The 24,824-nt window shown below is 50.8% G+C and overlaps 1 protein-coding gene across 1 annotated transcript; it reads left to right on the forward strand.

Moving 5' to 3' along the window:
• The first annotated feature begins 936 nt into the window (after positions 1-936).
• On the forward strand, positions 937-22,675 carry LOC140715601 (caspase-14-like). The gene is made up of 7 exons (XM_073027967.1): positions 937-1,105; positions 8,398-8,480; positions 8,895-9,047; positions 14,226-14,442; positions 17,277-17,384; positions 21,340-21,449; positions 22,302-22,675. The coding sequence occupies exons 1-7, from the start codon at positions 1,096-1,098 to the stop codon at positions 22,398-22,400; spliced, it is 780 nt and encodes a 259-aa protein (XP_072884068.1). The 5' UTR covers positions 937-1,095; the 3' UTR covers positions 22,401-22,675.
• The last annotated feature ends 2,149 nt before the right edge of the window (positions 22,676-24,824 follow it).

A 24,824-nucleotide genomic window follows, 5' to 3' on the forward strand; every position in this document is an offset into this window, starting at 1 on the left:
TACCTGCGGGCAGACTCAGCAAATCTACAGAATGGTAACTGTAACAGGATCAGTGAAAGATCAGCCAGAGCGCAGAAGACAACAAACCGGTACAGATGGAAATAGATATAATGGTAATAAATAATGAGAATATGAGATAACAAAATAAAGAGTCCTTAAAGTGAGTTCATTGGTTATGGGATCATCTCCGTGGATGGACAAGTGAGTGTAGTTACCCCCTTTGGTTCGAGGGGCTGATGGTTGAGGGTGGTAACTGATCTTGAACCTGGTGCTGTGGGTCCTGAGGCTCCTGGACCTTCTCCGTGACGGCAGCAGCGGGAAGCGAGCTGGGCCTTGGTGCTGGGATTCCTGAGGATGGACGCTGCTTTCCGCCCACAGTGTTTCGTGTCGATGCGCTCCACGGTTCGGGGGCCTTACCCGCGATACACTGTTCTACAGATTTGTTCAGTGTGCTTGCAGAGGAAGAATCTCAGGGTTGTATGTGGTGACGAGTATGTACTCTGAGCATAAATTTTACTCTGAACTTTGATTTAAGAGACTGTCTGCCTGGCATCAGTGCTTGCGTAGCCTGGACTTGTGATCTGCACCAGCCGCTCATACCACCATCCACCACCCCCTCCCACGGCTGATCGGGGGTGAAGCTGGTGTCTCTGTAACCCCACCCCTCCCTGTCTTTGTAACACCCTCCAGCCGCTACACCCCTCCCAATTCCTGTAATCCCCTCCTCCCCTACGCAGCTCCCCATCTGTGTAACCCTTCCCTCTCCAACACCCTTCACTATCTCTGTAACACCCTGTAGCTCCTAAACCCCTCCCTGTCTCTGTAACACCCAGCCTCCCCTTCACCTCTCCAGTCCGTACACCACACCCTCCTCTACACTCCCCCTGTCACCCACTTGCCCCCTACCCCTCCCAGTCTGAGTGAATCCCTTTCTCTTTCTCTTTCTGTCACAGGAAACTTCACTCTCCTCCCCCCTCCCCCCCGGTAAGAAATGACATATGAGGGGTGGGGAGTGGTTTGTAAATGAGTAACCCTGTTCCGGGGTGGGAATGGGAGTGTCTTCTGACTGGAAATCACCTGTGAAAAGTTGCAGGAATGTCTGCCGGTGAGTAGACGTCTAGTCGAGCGGTGGGGGGTGGGGGGGGGGTGGATCCCGATTCTGGGAGGTGTCCCGAGACCCTTGTGTTGGGTCCCCGAAATCCCAACCTCTCAATCTCTCAATCTCTCTCTCTCCCGCTCTCTCTCTCTCTCTCACTTACTCTCTCACTCTTTTCTCTCTCTCTCTCTCATTCTCACTCGCCCTCTCTTACTCTCTCACTCTCTCTCCCCCACTCATTCTGACTCTCTCCCTCTCCCCCTCTCTCTCTCTTACTTCCTCACTCTCTCTCTCTTTTCTCTCTCCGTTCCCCCCCCCCCCTGACTATCTCACTTTATTTTCTGATAAAAAATGTACTTTAGATTCTCTGAGAGAGAGGATATCACGAAGCTGGAGGGGGGGCTTTCATTGAAAATGCTGGTGGAACTGAGCAGGCCAGGCAGCATCTGTGGGAAAATGTACGGGCTGAGACCCCTGAAACGTTGTCTGTACTATTGCTGAACCCTCCAATAAACTTCATACATCTGTAATCCGCTATAAGTCAGAATAGCTGAATTAGGCCATTCAGCCCATTGAGTCTGCTGCACCATTCCATCCCTCTCCACTCCATCCACCTGCCTTCTCCCCGTAACTATTGATGCCCCAATTAATCAAGTAAGACTCGGCCTCCACAGCTGCCTGTGGCAATGAATGGGCTCAAGAATCCCTCCTCACCTCTCTTTCACCATCCTCTGCAAGTTCCAAGTTGCAAACTTCCGCAGCCGTCCCGTTGAAAGTGTCCTGACTGGTCGCATCACCGTCTGGTTCAGCAATTCCAACGTGCAGGGGCGCCAGTAGCTGCAGAGAGTGGTGGGTGGATCAGGGCACAACCTTCCCCCACCGTCTGTCGTATCTGCAGGAGACGTTGCCACAAGAAAGCAACATGGATTATCAAAGGAATCCCAAACGACCCACCTACTCACAGCTCCCACTGGGCAGGAAGTACAGAAGCCCCACATCAGGGACAACAGTCCCACATCACCAGGCTCAGTGACAACAGTCCCACCTCACCAGGCTCAGGACAACAGACCCACATCACCAGGCTCAGGACAACAGTCCCACATCACCAGGCTCAGGACAACAGACCCACATCACCAGGATCAGGGACAACAGTCCTACATCACCAGGATCAGGGACAACAGTCCCACATCACCAGGATCAGGACAACAGTCCCCACATCACCAGGCTGAGGGACAACAGTCCCACATCACCAGGCTCAGGGACAACAGTCCCACATCACCAGGCTCAGGGACAACAGTCCCAAATCACCAGGATCAGGGACAACAGACCCTCATCACCAGGCTCAGGGACAACAGTCCCACATCACCAGGCTCAGGGACAACAGACCCACATCACCAGGCTCAGGGATAACAGTCCCACATCACCAGGCTCAGGACAACAGTCCCTCATCACCAGGATCAGGGACAACAGTCCCACATCACCAGGCTCAGGGACAACAGTCCCACATCACCAGGATCAGGGACAACAGTCCCTCATCACCAGGATCAGGGACAACAGTCCCACATCACCAGGCTCAGGGACAACAGTCCCACATCACCAGGATCAGGGACAACAGTCCCACATCACCAGGATCAGGGACAACAGACCCACATCACCAGGATCAGGACAACAGTCCCACATCACCAGGCTCAGGACAACAGTCCCACATCACCAGGATCAGGACAACAGTCCCACATCACCAGGCTCAGGGACAACAGTCCCACATCACCAGGCTCAGGACAAACAGTCCCACATCACCAGGTTCAGGACAACAGTCCCACATCACCAGGCTCGGGGACAACAGTCCCACATCACCAGGCCCAGGACAACAGACCCACATCACCAGGATCAGGGACAACAGTCCCACATCACCAGGATCAGCACAACAGTCCCACATCACCAGGCCCAGGACAACAGTCCCACATCACCAGGATCAGGGACAACAGTCTCACATCACCAGGATCAGGACAACAGTCCCACATCACCAGGCCAGGACAACAGTCCCACATCACCAGGATCAGGGACAACAGTCCCACATCACCAGGCTCAGGACAACAGTCCCACATCACCAGGCCCAGGACAACAGTCCCACATCATCAGGCTCAGGGACAACAGTCCCACATCACCAGGATCAGGACAACAGTCCCACATCACCAGGATCAGGACAATAGTCCCACATCACCAGGCTCAGGACAACAGTCCCACATCACCAGGCCCAGGACAACAGTCCCTCATCACCAGGATCAGGACAACAGTCCCACATCACCAGGATCAGGGACAACAGTCTCACATCACCAGGATCAGCACAACAGTCCCACATCACCAAGATCAGGGACAAACAGTCCCACATCACCAGGATCAGGACAACAGTCCCACATCACCAGGCTCATGAACGACAGTCCCACATCACCGAGCTCAGGGACAACAGTCCCACATCACCAGGCTCAGGGACAACAGTCCCACAGCACCAGGCCCAGGGACAACAGTCCCACAGCACCAGGATCAGGACAACAGTCCCACATCACCAGGATCAGGGACAACAGTCCCACATCACCAGGATCAGGGACAACAGTCCCTCATCACCAGGATCAGGGACAACAGCCCCACATCACCAGGATCAGGACAACAGTCCCACATCACCAGGCCCAGGACAACAGTCCCACATCACCAGGATCAGGACAACAGTCCCACATCACCAGGCTCAGGGACAACAGTCCCACATCACCAGGCTCAGGACAACAGTCCCACATCACCAGGCCCAGGACAACAGTCCCACATCACCAGGCTCAGGGACAACTGTCCCACATCACCAGGCTCAGGGACAACAGTCCCACATCACCAGGCTCAGGGACAACAGTCCCACATCACCAGGCTCAGGACAACAGTCCCACATCACCAGGCCCAGGACAACAGTCCCACATCACCAGGCTCAGGACAACAGTCCCACATCACCAGGATCAGGGACAACAGTCCCACATCACCAGGATCAGGACAACAGTCCCACATCACCAGGCTCAGGACAACAGTCCCACATCACCAGGATCAGGTACAACAGTCTCACATCACCAGGATCAGGTACAACAGTCTCACATCACCAGGACCAGGACAACAGTCCCACATCACCAGGATCAGGGACAACAGACCCACATCACCAGGCTCAGGACAACAGTCTCACATCACCAGGCTCAGGGACAACAGACCCACATCACCAGGATCAGGACAACAGTCCCACATCACCAGGCTCAGGGACAACAGACCCACATCACCAGGATCAGGGACAACAGTCCCACATCACCAGGATCAGGACAACAGTCCCACATCACCAGGCTCAGGACAACAGTCTCACATCACCAGGCTCAGGGACAACAGTCCCACATCACCAGGCCCAGGGACAACAGTCCCACATCACCAAGCTCAGGACAATAGTCCCACATCACCATCACCAGGATCAGGACAACAGTCCCACATCACCAGGCTCAGGAACAACAGTCCCCACATCACCAGGCTCAGGACAACAGTCTCACATCACCAGGCTCAGGACAACAGACCCACATCACCAGGCTCAGGACAACAGTCCCACATCACCAGGATCAGGACAACAGTCCCACATCACCAGGCTCAGGGACAACAGTCCCACATCACCAGGCTCAGGACAACAGTCCCACATCACCAGGCCCAGGACAACAGTCCCACATCACCAGGCTCAGGGACAACTGTCCCACATCACCAGGCTCAGGGACAACAGTCCCACATCACCAGGCCCAGGACAACAGTCCCACATCACCAGGCTCAGGACAACAGACCCACATCATCAGGCTCAGGGACAACAGTCCCCACATCACCAGGATCAGGGACAACAGTCCCACATCACCAGGCTCAGGACAACAGTCCCACATCACCAGGATCAGGTACAACAGTCTCACATCACCAGGATCAGGTACAACAGTCTCACATCACCAGGACCAGGACAACAGTCCCACATCACCAGGATCAGGGACAACAGACCCACATCACCAGGCTCAGGACAACAGTCTCACATCACCAGGCTCAGGGACAACAGACCCACATCACCAGGATCAGGACAACAGTCCCACATCACCAGGCTCAGGGACAACAGACCTACATCACCAGGATCAGGGACAACAGTCCCACATCACCAGGATCAGGACAACAGTCCCACATCACCAGGCTCAGGACAACAGTCTCACATCACCAGGCTCAGGGACAACAGTCCCACATCACCAGGCCCAGGACAACAGTCTCACATCACCAGGATCAGGGACAACAGTCCCACATCACCAAGCTCAGGACAATAGTCCCACATCACCAGGATCAGGACAACAGTCCCACATCACCAGGCTCAGGAACAACAGTCCCACATCACCAGGCTCAGGACAACAGTCTCACATCACCAAGCTCAGGACAATAGTCCCACATCACCAGGATCAGGACAACAGTCCCACATCACCAAGCTCAGGACAATAGTCCCACATCACCAGGATCAGGACAACAGTCCCACATCACCAGGCTCAGGACAATAGTCCCACATCACCAGGCTCAGGACAACAGTCTCACATCACCAGGATCAGGGACAACAGTCCCACATCACCAGGATCAGGGACAACAGTCCCACATCACCAAGCTCAGGAAAATAGTCCCACATCACCAGGATCAGGACAACAGTCCCACATCACCAGGATCAGGGACAACAGTCCCACATCACCAGGCTCAGGTACAACAGTCCCACATCACCAGGATCAGGGACAACAGTCCCACATCACCAGGATCAGGGACAACAGTCCCACATCACCAGGCTCAGGGACAATGATTTCCCTTCAAGGATTCGGTTCTTGAACCAGCCGGAAGAACCCTAATCACGACCCGGTACAGCAACACTGTGACCACATCGACTTCATTGTACTAAATTTTTTCATCTTAACCCTGTCACCCCGACTGGGGCAGAGGCTGCCGTCCGCAGCTCGTCAGAATCCTCTGTCCTGGGCCAGTCTTTCTAGTCCATGTAAGGCCCAGTGTATCCCGTTCGGCCCATCAATTCTGTTCCACCATTTCATCATGGCTGACCCGTTTCCTGCTGAGCCCCATTCACCTGCCTTCTCCCCGTAACTGATCGAGAATCTACCAGCTCCCCTTAAATGCCCCAGTGACCTGGCCTCCTCTGTTGTCCGTGGCAACGAGTTCCACAGATTTACCACCTTCTGGATGAAGAAAATCCTGCTCATCTTTGTTCTAAATGGACATCCCTCTATTTTGAGGGTGTGCCCTCTGGTCCGAGACTCCAGCACCATAGGAAACATCCTCTCCATGTCCACTGTATCGGGGCCTTTCCACATTCAATACGTTTCAATAATATCTGTCTGTTCTCTTCGATTAGAAAATAGTCTATGCTTTTATTCCTTCCAGTAACGTGCATGAGCATTTAGGTTCAAAGCAAGTCTATTATCAAAGTATATATTTGTCACCAAGTACAACCCTGAGATCTGTTTTCTTGTGGGCATACTCAACAAGAATATCGAATAATAACTAGAGCAGAATTATTGAAAGACCACCCAATTAGGGCATTAAACCAAAGGACAGATACAACAAGTTGCAGAAATACAAAAAGAAGAAATAATAATAAATAAATAAGTGAGAACGAGATGAAGAGCCCTTGAAAGTGGGTGCATAGGTTACGGGAAGAGTTCAGTGACGGGGCAAGTGAAGTTATACCCTCTGATTGAAGAGCCTGATGTTTGGGATAGTGACTGTTCCTGAACCTGGTGACGTGACTCCTCCCTTCACTGGCTTTCAGTGAGATCCCCGCACCTCAGGTCTTCCCTCTCGCAGGGACGAGGTACTGTTGCCGCTTCCACAGCTCTGGGTTTTTACGGGGAGGGGTTGCGAGCCCCACGTCCAACCCTCTTCCCTTCACAGCCGGGTTTGCGACCGTCCGCAGGGGAGTTGAAATTAACTCATGGTCTTAATATTTATTATTTATTCTGTTATTATTACTATTTCCATGACTTCCCTCTTGCACATTGGTCGTTTTTCACAGTTTGTGCTTATGTGACGTTTTCTATTCTTTCTGACGTGTTTCTTACTATTTACTGTGAATGCCCTCAAAAACAATGAACCTCAGGGTAGTCTATGGTGACGGAGAGATTATTTACTTTGAACTTTGGAAGGAATGGCAGTGGACAGGCTGTGGTGAAGAGCGTTTTTGAGTGAAGATTTCCCTCTGGTTCAGGAGCCTGTTGGTTGAGGGGTAATAACTGAATCCTGCTTCTTCCCTGAACTGGATTGCAGTGAGGTTCCCCGTCAGGCTTTTCCGCTCACAGGGATGAGGTCTTTGGAGATTCTGTTGGTGTGTCTGTAGTGTTGGGTTTCGAAGGGATGGGGTTTCTAGCCCCATGTTCAACCCTCGTTCTTTCACAGTCAGGCTTGGGACCGGACACGGTGGGGGGTGTCGTTTTGCAGTAAAATGGAGTTTGTCTTTTTGTTCTTGTTGTGTTCTCCCTTTTAAAAATGATACTTCTCTTCTGAATGTTGCAATTCTGATGCATTTCCGGCAGTTCTGGACTCCTCCTCCAGAGGAGGTTCATGAGAATGAAAGGGTTAATGCGTAAGGAGTGTTTGGTGACTCTGGGTCTGTACTTGTTGGACTTTAAGCAGAAGAATAGGGCGGGGAGAGATCTCATTGAAACCGATCATCCATCAACAACTCTCCGAGACGTGAGGTGAGGTATGGGAGGAGCCATGGTCTGTGGGAGGAGCCACAGGAGCAGTCAGCAGGGGGACGTGTCCAGACAGGTATATGTAGTTCACCACAATACTGAACGCTTTAGTTCACATTTTTGACGAATTGGGTGCTTGCTGTTTTCTTTGAACAGGTTCCGTGCTGTCTGCAGGAGGACGATTTCAGGGTTGGACACTGTAGACATACTCTGAGAATAAATGTACTTTGGATCTTTGAGCAGTGTCTGGGATGGGATGGGAGGGTCTTTAATGATGTTACGAGAGCACCAAAGGCATCAGGAGTTCCAGATTGTTTCCAGGTCCGGTGGTTGAGTTCCAATGATGTTCTGAGCCGTGCTAATCACTGGAGTGTTTTGTGATCTGTCTTGATGCAGCTGGAACACCGTACGGTCACTCTGTGTCAGGATGCTCTCTTGTCACACATCAATAAAAGCTGGCCAGCTATTTTTTAATGTCTCCTCTGTCTTATGGGATCCAGGGCTTTGTTGAACTTGAATTTGTTTCCTCAGAAGTGGACAGCTGTGCCTCGGAGTCCCCTCGTCAGGGCAATGATGTGTCGTCGTCACCGAGAGCCTCTGGGCCACAGGATCAGGTGGGTCAGGGAGGAGGGGGTGGACGCGTCTGGTGAAACGGTTTGAGCTCATTACACAGCAGAGGGCGGTGGGGGATGTGGGGAGGAATCCTTTAAACAGCATGGGCGTTGACCAGACCCTGGGTGTGGCATCACACGGGAGTCCAACTCGCAGGGCACATGGGAGGGGGGCTAAGGAGGCCGGACGTGTGGGCGCGGTGAGTTGCCGGGCTGGCAGACCAGCGAGGACGTTGAGAGTCTCGTCACAGACTCCTTACAGGCAGCGGCAGGAATTGAACCCAGATTGCTGGCGCTGTGAAGGCATTACGCTAACCGCGAAGCTACTGCAGATTCATTCATTGAAGCTGTTCAGGGGTTTGTAGGTAATGGTGGGGCAGGAATGTGACGTGACGTTTCCCCTGTTCCATCCCACAGGATGACCGCTACAACATGTCCGGAGTAAGGAAGGCCTTCATCCTGTGCGTCACAGAGGAGAGACGAGGGGCCACAATAGATCTGATTAATCTCCAGGAAATATTGCAGAGCTTGGGTTTCGAAGTGTCTAAATGTATCAACCCCTCTGGCGAGGTGAGGTATCTTCATAGTGATCGTTCACTGCACAGGGTCAATATTTCCCACTCATTCCCAGAGAAACTGGGGGCATTAATCCGACTGGCAAGGTGAGGTATCTTCATAGTGATCGTTCACTGCACAGGGTCAATATTTCCCACTCACTCTCAGAGAAACTGGGGGCATTAATCCGACTGGCGAGGTGAGGTATCTTCATAGTGATCGTTCACTGCACAGGGTCAATATTTCCCACTCATTCCCAGAGAAACTGGGGGCATTAATCCAACTGGCGAGGTGAGGTATCTTCATAGTGATCGTTCACTGCACAGGGTCAATATTTCCCACTCATTCCCAGAGAAACTGGGGGCATTAATCCGACTGGCAAGGTGAGGTATCTTCATAGTGATCGTTCACTGCACAGGGTCAATATTTCCCACTCACTCTCAGAGAAACTGGGGGCATTAATCCGACTGGCGAGGTGAGGTATCTTCATAGTGATCGTTCACTGCACAGGGTGAATATTTCCCACTCACTCTCAGAGAAACTGGGGGCATTAATCCGACTGGCGAGGTGAGGTATCTTCATAGTGATCGTTCACTGCACAGGGTCAATATTTCCCACTCACTCTCAGAGAAACTGGGGGCATTAATCCGACTGGCGAGGTGAGGTATCTTCATAGTGATCGTTCACTGCACAGGGTCAATATTTCCCACTCATTCCCAGAGAAACTGGGGGCATTAATCCGACTGGCGAGGTGAGGTATCTTCATAGTGATCGTTCACTGCACAGGGTCAATATTTCCCACTCATTCCCAGAGAAACTGGGGGCATTAATCCAACTGGCGAGGTGAGGTATCTTCATAGTGATCGTTCACTGCACAGGGTCAATATTTCCCACTCATTCCCAGAGAAACTGGGGGCATTAATCCGACTGGCAAGGTGAGGTATCTTCATAGTGATCGTTCACTGCACAGGGTCAATATTTCCCACTCACTCTCAGAGAAACTGGGGGCATTAATCCGACTGGCGAGGTGAGGTATCTTCATAGTGATCGTTCAATGCACAGGGTGAATATTTCCCACTCACTCCCAGAGAAACTGGGGGCATTAATCCGACTGGCGAGGTGAGGTATCTTCATAGTGATCGTTCACTGCACAGGGTCAATATTTCCCACTCACTCCCAGAGAAACTGGGGGCATTAATCCGACTGGCGAGGTGAGGTATCTTCATAGTGATCGTTCACTGCACAGGGTGAATATTTCCCACTCACTCTCAGAGAAACTGGGGGCATTAATCCGACTGGCAAGGTGAGGTATCTTCATAGTGATCGTTCACTGCACAGGGTGAATATTTCCCACTCACTCTCAGAGAAACTGGGGGCATTAATCCGACTGGCAAGGTGAGGTATCTTCATAGTGATCGTTCACTGCACAGGGTGAATATTTCCCACTCACTCTCAGAGAAACTGGGGGCATTAATCCGACTGGCAAGGTGAGGTATCTTCATAGTGATCGTTCACTGCACAGGGTGAATATTTCCCACTCACTCTCAGAGAAACTGGGGGCATTAATACGACTGGCGAGGTGAGGTATCTTCATAGTGATCGTTCACTGCACAGGGTCAATATTTCCCACTCACTCTCAGAGAAACTGGGGGCATTAATCCGACTGGCGAGGTGAGGTATCTTCATAGTGATCGTTCACTGCACAGGGTCAATATTTCCCACTCATTCCCAGAGAAACTGGGGGCATTAATCCGACTGGCGAGGTGAGGTATCTTCATAGTGATCGTTCACTGCACAGGGTGAATATTTCCCACTCACTCTCAGAGAAACTGGGGGCATTAATCCGACTGGCGAGGTGAGGTATCTTCATAGTGATCGTTCACTGCACAGGGTCAATATTTCCCACTCACTCTCAGAGAAACTGGGGGCATTAATCCGACTGGCGAGGTGAGGTATCTTCATAGTGATCGTTCACTGCACAGGGTGAATATTTCCCACTCACTCCCAGGGAAACTGGGGGCATTAATCCGACTGGCGAGGTGAGGTATCTTCATAGTGATCGTTCACTGCACAGGGTCAATATTTCCCACTCACTCTCAGAGAAACTGGGGGCATTAATCCGACTGGCGAGGTGAGGTATCTTCATAGTGATCGTTCACTGCACAGGGTGAATATTTCCCACTCACTCTCAGAGAAACTGGGGGCATTAATCCGACTGGCGAGGTGAGGTATCTTCATAGTGATCGTTCACTGCACAGGGTGAATATTTCCCACATTCCCAGAGAAACTGGGGGCATTAATCCGACTGGCGAGGTGAGGTATCTTCATAGTGATCGTTCACTGCACAGGGTCAATATTTCCCCCTCACTCTCAGAGAAACTGGGGGCATTAATCCGACTGGCGAGGTGAGGTATCTTCATAGTAATCGTTCACTGCACAGGGTGAATATTTCCCACTCACTCTCAGAGAAACTGGGGGCATTAATCCGACTGGCGAGGTGAGGTATCTTCATAGTAATCGTTCACTGCACAGGGTGAATATTTCCCACTCACTCTCAGAGAAACTGGGGGCATTAATCCGACTGGCAAGGTGAGGTATCTTCATAGTGATCGTTCACTGCACAGGGTGAATATTTCCCACATTCCCAGAGAAACTGGGGGCATTAATCCGACTGGCGAGGTGAGGTATCTTCATAGTGATCGTTCACTGCACAGGGTCAATATTTCCCCCTCACTCTCAGAGAAACTGGGGGCATTAATCCGACTGGCGAGGTGAGGTATCTTCATAGTAATCGTTCACTGCACAGGGTGAATATTTCCCACTCACTCTCAGAGAAACTGGGGGCATTAATCCGACTGGCAAGGTGAGGTATCTTCATAGTGATCGTTCACTGCACAGGGTGAATATTTCCCACTCACTCTCAGAGAAACTGGGGGCATTAATCCGACTGGCGAGGTGAGGTATCTTCATAGTGATCGTTCACTGCACAGGGTCAATATTTCCCACTCACTCTCAGAGAAACTGGGGGCATTAATCCGACTGGCGAGGTGAGGTATCTTCATAGTGATCGTTCACTGCACAGGGTCAATATTTCCCACTCACTCTCAGAGAAACTGGGGGCATTAATCCGACTGGCGAGGTGAGGTATCTTCATAGTGATCGTTCACTGCACAGGGTGAATATTTCCCACTCACTCTCAGAGAAACTGGGGGCATTAATCCGACTGGCGAGGTGAGGTATCTTCATAGTGATCGTTCACTGCACAGGGTGAATATTTCCCACTCACTCCCAGAGAAACTGGGGGCATTAATCCGACTGGCGAGGTGAGGTATCTTCATAGTGATCGTTCACTGCACAGGGTGAATATTTCCCACTCACTCTCAGAGAAACTGGGGGCATTAATCCGACTGGCGAGGTGAGGTATCACAACAGGACTTGTCAATCTGCCCGTAAGCCAGTTAGGTTTTAGCCCTTTTAATTCAGTACATAATTCCTCAGGTCACACCCGTGTTGGGAAAGGGGTTCTCAGCTTTGAGAAGGGTCGAAGCCGGAACAGGTTTGTTATTGTCACGCGTACAATGAGGAGGAGATGCCACCTCTTTGCACACTGTGGCCTTGTGAAGAGGGTCTGCCGAAGGTTGCAGGGAGCCGCAAGTCACTACGAGGAGGAGGGGAGATGGACCGGCCGTGATAAAATGGCGGAGCAGACTCCATGGGCCAAACGGCATAATTCTGCTCCTTCGTCTTAAAGTCTTATGATCAAACCCCGGCATCTGCTTGGCCGAGGATTGCTCTGATCTCCCGGGAGGGGTGGGACACGCAGTGACAGACAACGAGTGAGACCCCAGTGAAGGATTCCCAAAACGTGCTGCCCCAGTTCCATTTGCCTGTACTTGGCCCGTGTCATAGGATACCACCCACCGCGTGACAATTTACCAATTTACTAACTTCTTATCGTTTTCTGTTTTTACGACTTCAATTTACTGAAAAGATCTGTATGGGTGGGAAGCAACTCTAATGTTTAGACTGTGCTTGTTGTTGTGTAGTTAATATTTCAGTAATCCTGTGTATATACTGGCTGATTAAACATTCCTGTTCATTTAAATAATCCATTACAGGTTATATGTATAAATACGTGAATTGCACACATCTGTCGTATTCAATGCAGTTTGCCCTCTCCAGGAAGGGTGTTGAGGTATTGGAGAGGGGGCAGAAGGGGTTTACCAGAATATTGCCTGGTTTAGAGGGCCTGAGCTATCACGAGAGGCTGGATAAACTTGGGTGGTTTTCCCTGGAGTGCCGGAGGCCGAGGGGGATCTGATAGAGGTTTACAAGATTATGAGAGGCATCGATAGAGTAGACAGGGAGTATCTGTTTCCCAGGGTGGAGATGTTTAATACCAGAGGGGCATGCATTGAAGGTGAGAGGGGCTGGGTTGAAAGGGGTAAGTTTTTTACCCAGTGCCTGCAATGCACTCCCTGCTGTGGTGGTAGAGGCAAATACATTAGAGGTTTCTAACAGCCGTTCGGATCGGCACGTAAATGTGAGGAAGATGGAGGGATTAGTGATTGGGTGTATTTGATTTACTTTTCAGCTGGGTCAGCATAACATTGTGGGCCGAATGGCCTGTTCCTGTGCTGTACTCTTCTACGTTCTATCATTGTGGTGAACTACATTTACCTGTCTGGACACGCCCCTCTGCTGACTCCTCCTGTGGCTCCTCCCACAGACCCCTGCTGACTCCTCCTGTGACTCCTCCCACAGACCCCTGCTGACTGCTCCTGTGGCTCCTCCCACAGACCCCTGCTGACTGCTCCTGTGGCTCCTCCCACAGACCCCTGTATAAAGGTGATGGGGCACTGCTCCCCCCTCAGTCTCCAGGATGCTGTGTGGTGGTCTCCTGCAGCTAATAAAAGCCTATCGTTCGCCTCCCGTCTCCGAGAGTTATTGATGGTGCATCAATCATTCTACCACGTGACACGTGCACGCCTTGCATGAAGTAATCCCAAAGTTAGACCCACATTCCCGGACTCCCGTGTCTTCCTTTGAATTAGTTTAATGTTTTGAAATGTCAAACCTGTACTCGCTCGGCATCTGAACCCAGTTTGGATCCAGGGCGAGGAGTGATGGTCCCTCGAGCCGTGGCCGGAGGGGCAGTAAACAGGGGCATTCACACCTTGGCTCTTCACGCAGGAAATCCTCTCCTCCCTGGAGAAGTACCGAGACAGCATCGAGGACGAAGTCTGCTGCTCCTTCGTGTTCATTCTGGCGCACGGGTCGGAGGGCAAGGTGAAGGGTCGTGACGGTGAAGAGGCTGACCTTGAGGAGATCTTCAACATGTTCAACAACCAGAAGTGTCTTAGTCTGCAGCAGAAACCCAAGGTGTTCGTCATCCAAGCCAGCCGAGGAGGTGAGACCAGAGAGACAGAGAGAGATACACACAGACAGGCAGAGAAAGAGAGGAAAGCAAAGAGACAGAGAGAGTGACAGAGACAGGGAGACAGAGAGAGACACACACAGACAGGCAGAGAAAGAGAGGAAAGCAAAGAGACAGAAAGAGTGACACAGACAGACAGGGAGACAGGGAGACAGACAGAGAGAGTGACAGAGACAGGGAGAGAGAGGAGAGAGGGAGACAGAGACAGGGAGACAGACAGAGAGAGTGACAGAGAGGGATAGATAGACAGGCAGAGAGAGAGCGGAAGATGAGATGGGGAGAGACAGGCAGTCAGAGTAAGAGACAGGGAGATTGTGTGAGAGAGACAGAGATATGAGATATGACAGACACTCGGTGAGAGAGAGAAGGAGACTGAGAGGAGAGCGGGCAAACCAGAGGTGAGGAAAGGGGGAAAGAGAGGGAATGATACGAGAGTGATGGGGGAAGGTGAGATGACGGAGGGGGACGAGAGGAAAAGGGAATGAGAAGGAATGGGAAGGGTTTACAGGGGAAATGAGTGGAACAAGCAACTTGGGGAACTTAGGCAAACCCTTTTCACGCACCACACCCACCTCCATAACGGGGGTGAGAGAGGGTAGAGACAGAGAGAGGTGAGGGAAATGAAGAGGGAGAAAGAGAGAAGGAAACAGAGGGTTGAGGAGACAGAGAGAGAGAGAGAGAGAGAGAGAGTGACAAAGAGGGAGAGGTACAGGGGTCTCGGGACTATTTCCAAATACAGCTTTCCCCAATCACCCAGATACGTACTGACGGGTGGAAGATATTCCTGTACCACTCCGACAGGACCAACACCCCCCACACAACAGGAAGATGTGTCCTTCCTCAGTACTGGCACAGGGTTAATCAGGGTCAGGTGAGAGGAGTGGGGTAGGGTGAGGGAGATGGGGTGGGGATATTGGGGTGAGAGGAATGGGTGATGGGGTGGGATAGGGGATGGGGTGAGGGTTTTGGGGTGGGGGATAGGGTGAGTGGGATGGAGTGAAGGGATAGGGTGGGGTGCTGGGGTAAGGGTATGTGAGTGGGATGGAGTGAGAGTATCTGAGGGGATAGGGTGAAGAGATAGGGTGAGGGTGTTGGAGGGGGGATAGGGTGAGGGGATGTGGTGAGGGTGTTGGGGGGATAGGGTGAGGGGATGCGGTGAGGGTGTTGGAGGGGGGATAGGGTGAGCAAGTAGGGTGAGGGTGGAGGGCAGATAGGGTGAGGGAATGGAGTGGTTTCCCTGAGGTCCACAGGACCAGGAATGCTGCTATTTGGATCAGGATTTGTCGCTTCCTGCATTCAATATACTCCAGGCTCATCCTGTCTCTCGATTGCAATTCCTGCTCTCTCCGCTCACCCCTTGGCACCTCTCGTGGCTGGAATTTTCTCCGGCGACACGGTTACCGTGACTCCATTGCAGTGCGGTGACCCGGGTTCGATCACCGTCACTGTCAGTAAGGAGTTTCTGCGTTCTCACCGTAACCGCGTGGGAGCAGATTCCATTCGTTTACCATTCGGAGAGGGAAGGAATTTTTCATCTCATTTCAAATTGGTTCCACCTGTGCCCTGAGCCCCATCCCCAATCCCACCCAGAGACAAAAGAACCAGACCCCTCCCAGAGTTTACACACAACCTGTTCTTTGCAATTCTGCGATGGGACAGTGTGGAGGGAGCTTCACTCTGTGTCTGACCCCGGGAGTGTGTGATGGGATGGTGTGGAGGGAGCTTCACTCTGTGTTTGATCCCGGGAGTGTGTGATGGGACGTTCTGGAGGGATATTCACTCTGTGTCTGACCCCGGGAGTGTATGATGGGACGGTGTGGAGGGAGTTTCACTCTGTATCTGACCCCGAGAGTGTGTGATGGGACGGCGTGGAGGGAGCTTCACTCTGTGTCTGACCCCGGGAGTGTGTGATGGGACGGTGTGGGGGGAACTTCACTCTGTGTCTGACCCCGGGAGTGTGTGATGGGACGGTGTGGAGGGAGTTTCACTCTGTGTCTGACCCCGGAAGTGTGTGATGGGACGGTGTGGAGGGAGCTTCACTCTGTGTCTGACCCCGGGAGTGTGTGATGGGACAGTGTGGAGGGAGTGTGTGATGGGACGGTGTGGAGGGAGCTTCACTCTGTGTCTGACCCCGGGAGTGTGTGATGGGACAGTGTGTAGGGAGTTTCACTCTGTGTCTGACCCCGGGAGTGTGTGATGGGATAGTGTGGAGGGAGCTTCACTATGTGTCTGTCCCCGGGAGTGTGTGATGGGACAGTGTGTAGGGAGTTTCACTCTGTGTCTGACCCTGGGAATGTGTGATGGGACAGTGTGGAGGGAGTTTCACTCTGTGTCTGACCCCGGAAGTGTGTGATGGGACGGTGTGGAGGGAGCTTCACTCTGTGTCTGACCCCGGGAGTGTGTGATGGGACGGTGTGAAGGGAGATTCACTCTGTGTCTGACCCCGGGAGTGAGTGATGGGACAGTGTGTAGGGAGTTTCACTCTGTGTCTGACCCCGGGAGTGTGTGCTGGGACAGTGTGGAGGGAGCTTCACTTTGTGTCTCACCCCGGGAGTGTGTGATGGGACGGTGTGGAGGGAGCTTCACTCTGTGTCTGACCCCGGGAGTGTGTGATGGGACGGTGTAGAGGGAGCTTCACTCTGTGTCTGACCACGGGAGTGTGTGATGGGACGGTGTGGAGGGAGTTTTTCTCTCTGTCTGAGTCCGGGATTGTTTGTTGGGAAGGTGTGTGGGGAATTTTACTCTCTGTCTAACTCTGAGAATGTGTGATGAGATATATAATGGAAAGTTCTGATGTATTTCTCTAGTTAAGCAAGACTGTGGTACTGATTTGGCCGGCTTCCGTGCTTTTCCTTCGGAACCTGAGAAACTCCCGATGGTTTCGGACACCTTTGTCGTGTATCCCTCACGACCAGGTTAGTTGTGTCCTTGCTCCATCGTCAATCCCAATCCGCCCTGAGTCTGCTCTTCCCTGTCCTGATCACCAACAACATTCCAATCTGGAATATCTAACCTTCGCTCTTGTGTTGGACTACAATTCCATAATCCCCAATTGCTTGGTCTTTCCCTGCTCACCATTCCTGATTTCTGACCCATATCCAGATCTTCCACATCCCAGACTCAAACCAAAATCTGAAATGCCATCCCCATTTTTCCTAATCCCACCCCAAAGCGTCGACAATTCCAATCTTCACAACCTCCATTCCAATCTTACAATCCCCATCCCAAAGCATCCGCAATTCCAGATTTACCTATTTTCCCAATCCCCATCCAAAAGTCTCAACAATGCTCGGCTTCCAAGTCACCGTCTCAAAGCATCCTCAATTCCAGTCTTCCAAATCCCCATCCCAATCTATCTAGTCACCATCCCAACACATCCGCCATCACAATCTTTGCAATACACTTCCCAAACAATGCATCATCCCTGTCTCCCCAATCCCCACCCCAAAGCATCCACAATTCCACCTTCCCATACCAACCCAAAACACTCAGGATTCCACTCTTCCCTGTCCTCGTTCCAAAGCATCTGCAATCCCAGTTTTCCCAATCCCCATCCCAAAACATCGACAATTTCAGATCTCCCTGACCCAAATCCCAACCGAGGAGAGGCCCCATCTTCTGCTCCCAAACTCCTGGATTTCTTCCAGGTTCGATTTGGTGACATGCATAGCAAGATCCCACAGGCTGTGATTGTTGGCCCCCTCTGGGTGCCTTGGTCGTCCTAGGTCCCTCTCTATCCTCCATCCCAGGCAGGGAGTCTCGCTCAGCGCTGAGGCCATACTGGAGCAATAGATTTCTTGATATTGTGGGGAGGGGTGTTTTGAGGGCGATGGCAGGCAGTACAGTTGTCTTTCCTATGAATGGTTGTGGGCCGAGTGGCCTCCTAGTGGTCATCTTCGGTCAGAGTTCACCTGTCCATTTTTGCCCTTTTCGCCGCTGGTGATTAGAGCAGGAATGAACGTCCTTCATCTCTGGCAGTATTCAGGACTCCCTTCGTCATGTCAGATTCCTCTCGGTTTCCACGACTGTCAGTCACTCAAGTCCCGGGTGGAAACTCAGGAAGACCATCGCTCTCAGATGTACAAACTCCATTTCCAGAAAAGTTGGGATATTTTCCAAAATGCAATAAAAGCAAAAATCTGTGCTATGTTAATTCACGTGAACCTTCATTTAACTGACAAAATTACAAAGAAAAGATTTTCAATAGTTTTACTGACCTACTTAATTGTATTTTGTAAATATACACAAATTTAGAATTTGATGGCTGCAACACACTCAACAAAAGTTGGGACAGAGGCATGTTTACCATTGTGTTACATCACCTTTCCTTTTAATATCACTTTTTAATTGTTTTGGAACTGAGGATACTAATTGTAGTAGATTTGCAATTGGAAGTTTTGTCCATTCTTGCTTAATATCAGACTTCAGCTGCTCAACAGTCCGTGGTCTCCGTTGTCTGATTCTCCTCTTCATGATGCGCCATATATTTTCCATAGGAGAGAGATCTGGACTGGCAGCAGGCCAGTCAAGCACACGCACTCTGTGTCTACAAAGCCACGCTGTTGTAGCCCGTGCAGAATGTGGTCTGGCATTGTCCTGCTGAAATAGCATGGACGTCCCGGGAAGAGACATTTCTGGATGCAGCGACGGACTGTGTTAAGTGACAATGGTTTTCCAAAGTACTCCCGAGCCCAGGTGGCTATAATTGTCACAGTAGCATGACGGTTTCTTAGGCAGTGCCGCCTGAGGGCTTGAAGATCACGGGCATTCAACAGTGGTTTCCGACCTTGCCCTTTACGCACTGAGATGTCTCTGAATTCTCTGAATCTTTTCACAACATTATGTACTGTAGATGTTGAAAGACCTAAATTCTCTGCAATCTTGTGTTGGGAAATGTTCCTTTTGAACTGACTAACAATTCTCTCACGAATTTTGGCACAAAGGGGTGAGCCACGACCCACCCTTGCTTGCAAAGACTGAGCCTTTGATGGACACTACTTTTATACCCAGTCATGATACCTCACCTGCTACCAATTAGCCTGCTTAATGTGGAGTCTTCCAAACCGGTGTTACTTGAATATTCTGTGCACTTTTCAATCTTATTTTAACTCTGTCCCAACTTTTGTTGAGTGTGTTGCAGCCATCAAATTCTAAATTTGTGTATATTTACAAAATACAATTAAGTAGGTCAGTAAAACTATTGAAAATCTTTTCTTTGTACTTTTGTCAGTTAAATAAGGGTTCACGTAAATTAACATATCACAGATTTTTGTTTTGATTGCATTTTGGAAAATATCCCAACTTTTCTGGAAATGGGGTTTGTAGAAGGATTCTTCTTTGCTGTTTCTGTAATAATTTTGTTTACCAGTCAGGGTTGAAGCTGGAGGAGCAGCGAGCCATTCTTAGCCTCACTTCTACCCTTTGACCTGCTTGGCATGGGTGACCCTGCCAAGAGGCAAAGCACAAAACCCTGAGACCCGCCAACAGAGCTCTCTCCGGGTCATCGAAGCATGCAAGTCTCCAAACCCTACGACGAGGTTGTGGTCCTCTTCGAGGGCAGCAGAGCGAGGGAACACAATAACGACGCGGAATAAAGTGTTACAATTACAGAGAGAGTGCAGTGCAGGCAGACAATAAGGTAAATTTTGAGATCCATTTAGCGTTCTAGGGAGATGCTCAGTGGTTTGCCATGTGTTCCCTTGTCTTACCTTTCCTGAAGTCTACAACCAGTTCTTTTCCAACTGTAACAATGAAAGATTGAAAATCTCTTTAAACGCACCCGCCAGTTGATTGACACAGGTTTACAGAATCTTACCAGAAACTCCATGTTACCATGCGAGGGGTTACCTCCTGAAAGACCCTTGGCTTGAACATTGAATTCTCCAACTTCCGGTAATTCCCTCCCCCTCCCTTCCCCCATCCCAGTTTCACTCCAGCTGCCTGTCATGGTTCCGCCTCCTTCTACTACCCATAGTGCTTTCCCCTTACATTCCTTCTTCATCTCTCCTGCCTATCCCCTCCCTGCTTCCCCTCCCTCACCCCTTGATCTTTCCCCTTACTGGTTTTTCACCTGGCACCTACCAGCCTTCTCCTTCCCACCTTCTTTATAGGGCCCCTGCCCCGTCCCTCTTCAGTCCTGACGAAGGGTCTCGTCCCGAGATGTTGACTGTTCGTTTCCACGGATGCTGCCCGACCTGCTGAGTTCCTCCAGTGACTTGTGCGTGTTCCTCCTGAAAGACAGCTTCTGAGACAGAGATCACAGGATCAACGGGTGTAGAAGGGATCTTCACTGCTGTAGTTTTATTCTCCCTTTCAAATCGAGCAAAAAAGACATTGAGCTTCACTGCGAGTGACGAAACGTGGCCATTTATACTGTCGGGTTTCACTTTTTAGGAAGTAATGGCCTGCAAACTCTGCCAGAGTGGACATGCATCCAATTTCATCTCCAATCTTATTCAGAATTGTTCCTTAGCTCTTGAAATAATGCTCTGGAAATCGTACCTGCTTTTTCTTGTACAGACCTGGGTCGCCAGACTTAAATGCCACAGATCTAGCCCTCAGCAGACCACGAACCTCCCGGTTCATCCACGGCTTTTCATTTGGGTATGGATGGTATGTTCTCGTAGACACACACTCACCCACACAGGTTTTGATGAAGTCAGTGACAGCTGTGGTGTACTCAATCAGACCCGGAGATGAATCCCTGAGTACAGTCCAGTCCGTCGATTCAAAGCAATCCTGTAAGCGATCTTGCCCCTCCCTCGTCCATACCCTCTTGCTCCTCACTGCTGGTGCTGATAATAAACGAATTGAGAGGCTCCCTGTTCCCACCCTGTCCTCCATCCTAATTGCTCTGTGATTCCTCTGCAGGTTACGTGGCCTATCGGCACACAGCTCAGGGATCATTCATGATCACGTTCATGACGGAGGTCTTCAAAAGCCACGGGAACCAGGAGCATCTGTATGACCTGTTCGTCAGGGTAAGACAGAGTTAGGTGATTGGGGTGTGAGGGAAGAGGGAGGGAGATTGATTTATCCCTCAGCCCCCTCGAGTGGTACTCAGAGGGGAGAAGGTCCTCGTTTCCCTTGTTTGCCAGTTGGAATATGTCGGAGGAACTCAGCAGATCAGGCAAAGACTATGGACTGGAATAAACAGTCGACGTTTCAGGCTAAGACCCTTCATCGGGACTGGAAAGGAAGGGGGACGAAGCCGAACAAAAAGGTGGGGAAGGGGAAAGGGGAGGAGCAAAGGTTGGCAGGAGACAGGCGAGGCAGGAAGCAAGAATCTGGGAGGTGATTGGTGGAAGAGGGAAAGGGCTGAAGAAGGAGGAATCTGATAGGAGAGGGCAATGGATCATGGGAGAAAGGGAAGGAGGAGGGACACCAGCTGGAAGTGATGGCAAGTGAGGAGAAGAGAAGGGGTAATAGGCGAGCCAGAATGGGGAATGAAGAGAGAAGGGGAGGGGAGAAATTACCGGAGGTTAGAGAAATCAGTGTTCATACCACCAGGTTGTGGACCATCCCGATGGAATAGGAGGTGTTTCTCCTCCAACCTGAGTGTGGCCTCGTCACGGCAGGAAAGGAGGCCGTGGAGTAACATGTCGGAAAGGGAATGGGGGAGGAATTTAAACGAGTGGCCACCTGCCTGTTGTGGGGGATGGAGTGAAGGTGCTGAAAGAAGCCCCCCACCATCCCCCGACCTACATTGGGTCTGACCGATGGAGATTTCCAGCATCAGTAGAATCTCTGGTGTTTGTGTTGGGTTTACCTGTTGGGCCTTGAATTCCTGCTGGCCTGTTCTCCGGCTGAACCAACATGATTGGGTCTTTCAGGTGAGCCGACGGATGGTGAGCGGAAATTATAACGGAAACAAGACCACTCTGGTGATGGAATCGACCCTGACCAAGGCCGTCTACCTCAAACGCACCTGATACTGAAGATTGAGACACTCCGCCCATCCCCCTTCCCTCGCCCCTCCCTCTCTCCCCACTCCCCACCTGCCCTCTCCTCTACCCTTCTGCCCTCTTCACTCCCCCACCTCCTCTCCCCCTTTGCCTCCTCTCCTCTCCCCTCCCCCTCCGTTCCACAGAACACACTTCCTCAGACTCACTTCCGCTGACTCCTGTTTCATTGTGAGAGCTCGGGCCCCTGTGGAGTTTGTCGATTTGGGTGGATGTCCTGCGTCGAGTGATTATGAATTGGAATAAATCGGAATACTTAACTCTGATGTAGAACTTTCTGACCATTTATTCACTTCTGGGCTCTCGATGTCTCACGTTTCCCCACTCAGCTGCCTCCTCGCCCCGGAACCACTGTGGGGAAGGGGCTCCCATTGTGCTGTTGTAGAGGGAGTTTGAGGAGTCAGACCCATCGATGATTCTGTATTTCCAAAAAGGATGGTGGACCTCTTTTTGCTGGAGTTTACAGAATGGGGGGGGGGGGGAGGTGCTGGGAGGGTCACATTGAAACCTGCACTGAACAATAGTATTTTTTGAAAGTGTTGATTCCTCTGAAATTTTTTGTGGTTATGCTGGACCGTTTGACGGGGAACACAAATGTAATTTCAGACCACTTGTATCATGTAGGAATTTGGAGAAACAGGGAATTAACTTTCATTGAATATAATGTGTGTAATTGCATAACGGTGTTGATCAACTAATAGATCAACTAAGCTAAAAATGTTTTGTTGATGAATTTCATTTGTGTTCAGTGTCTGAGGCTTCTCGCTGAAGTTTCCAACAACAATCAGCCAGCATTGATGGATTCCACTTGCCCTGATACCACAATGTCCTGGTGAAACCTTTCACCGTGCTCGTCACTGACAGCGACAAGATCGACCGGGAAGAAGTCTAAATGGGAATTCAGAAAATGAATCTTTAGTGACGTTGCACTTCATGGTTTTGTACGCTTGAAGCACGTTGTCAGCCAGTTGAACGTAGTTTGTGTTCTGTGGTTGCCAAGGAAATTTCCAACAACAGCCTTGAATGTTGGATTTCCTCCGGTCCCACTGGAAGTTCTTCGAATGGCCTGAGACTGACGACCCATTTGATTTGTGGACCAACAACAAATGCCTCTTGGCATCAGATGTGCTGATTTGAATTATGAATCGAAATAACAAATATAGGTGATTTTTTCAAATGGTGTGTGATAGGAACATTTTAATGGTGATTTTCATGATCAGCAGCCCAAAATCCATGATTCACCCATAAATATTCAGGAAGCAGGATCTTTCTTGTCTCGTTTTATCAAAGATTGAAAGTGTTAAGAGTGGTGGAGAGGATGTTTCTTGCGGTGAGGGAGTCTAGGACCAGAGGGCACAGCCTCAGAATGGAAGAATTGAGGGAGGGACTTTAGGAGGGAGCGAGTTTGAATTTCAATCGGTACACTTAATGTCAGAGAGATGTTTACAAAATACATCCTGAAATTCTTTTTCATCGACAAAAACAGAGGAGTGCCCCAAAGTCTGAATGACAGTTAAATGCTAGAACCCCAAAGCCCCCCCAGCTCCCCCTCCCATGTAGAAACAGCAACAAGGCAGTGACCCCCCACCCCCAGCAGCCAAAAATCATCGGCACCCTCCACCGAGCGTTCAAGCAAGGCATCAGAAGAGACACGGGCTTGCAGTACCCCAAAGACTACTCGTTCACCCGGTATTCGCCACACCACAGGCTCTCTCTCTCCCTGATAAGGGAAAAAGGGGTGTCCCCGTTTTACAGCGACAGGGGAGACGTAACAAACAATTCACCGATTCATGGGGTTAAAATTGAGCTGCAAAGGAAACATGGAATTGCTCGGTGGGGATCAAAGTGGAAACAGAAGGTTGCAGCCACACACAGAGCTCCTGGTGTGGCCTCCTGTATATCGGGGAGACCCGACGCAGACTTCGCCGAGCCCCTAGGCTCCGTCTGCCAGAAAAAGCCGCATCTCCCAGCGGCCGCCCATTTGAATCCCACTTCCCATTGTCAGGACTCCTCGCCTGTCAGGATAAGCAACACCACATATTCCGTCTGGGAGTCGATGTCTCGAACTTCCAGTAACTGCTCCGTTCCCCATTCCTGTTTCGCTCCCTCCCCTCATCTCTTTACCTGCCGATTCTCCCCCTCTCTCTCCCATGGCTCTCTGTCCTCTTCTATCAGACTGCCCCTTCTCCAGCCCTGTATCTCTGTCACCAATCAACTCCCCAGCTCCTGAACCAGGGAGATGGCGACTGACTGTGCGGTGGTTGGGTGTACCAGAGATCGGCAGGAGTCGGAGTACACAGGACTGATGGACGAGTTTGTGGAGTGGTGGGGGAGAATTCACCCACTCCTGAATGTGTGAAACCAGGGAGATGGCGACTGACTGGGCGGAAGAGG

Source organism: Hemitrygon akajei, chromosome 24 (genome assembly GCF_048418815.1).
Source record: "Hemitrygon akajei chromosome 24, sHemAka1.3, whole genome shotgun sequence".
NCBI classification, from domain to species: Eukaryota; Metazoa; Chordata; class Chondrichthyes; order Myliobatiformes; family Dasyatidae; genus Hemitrygon; species Hemitrygon akajei.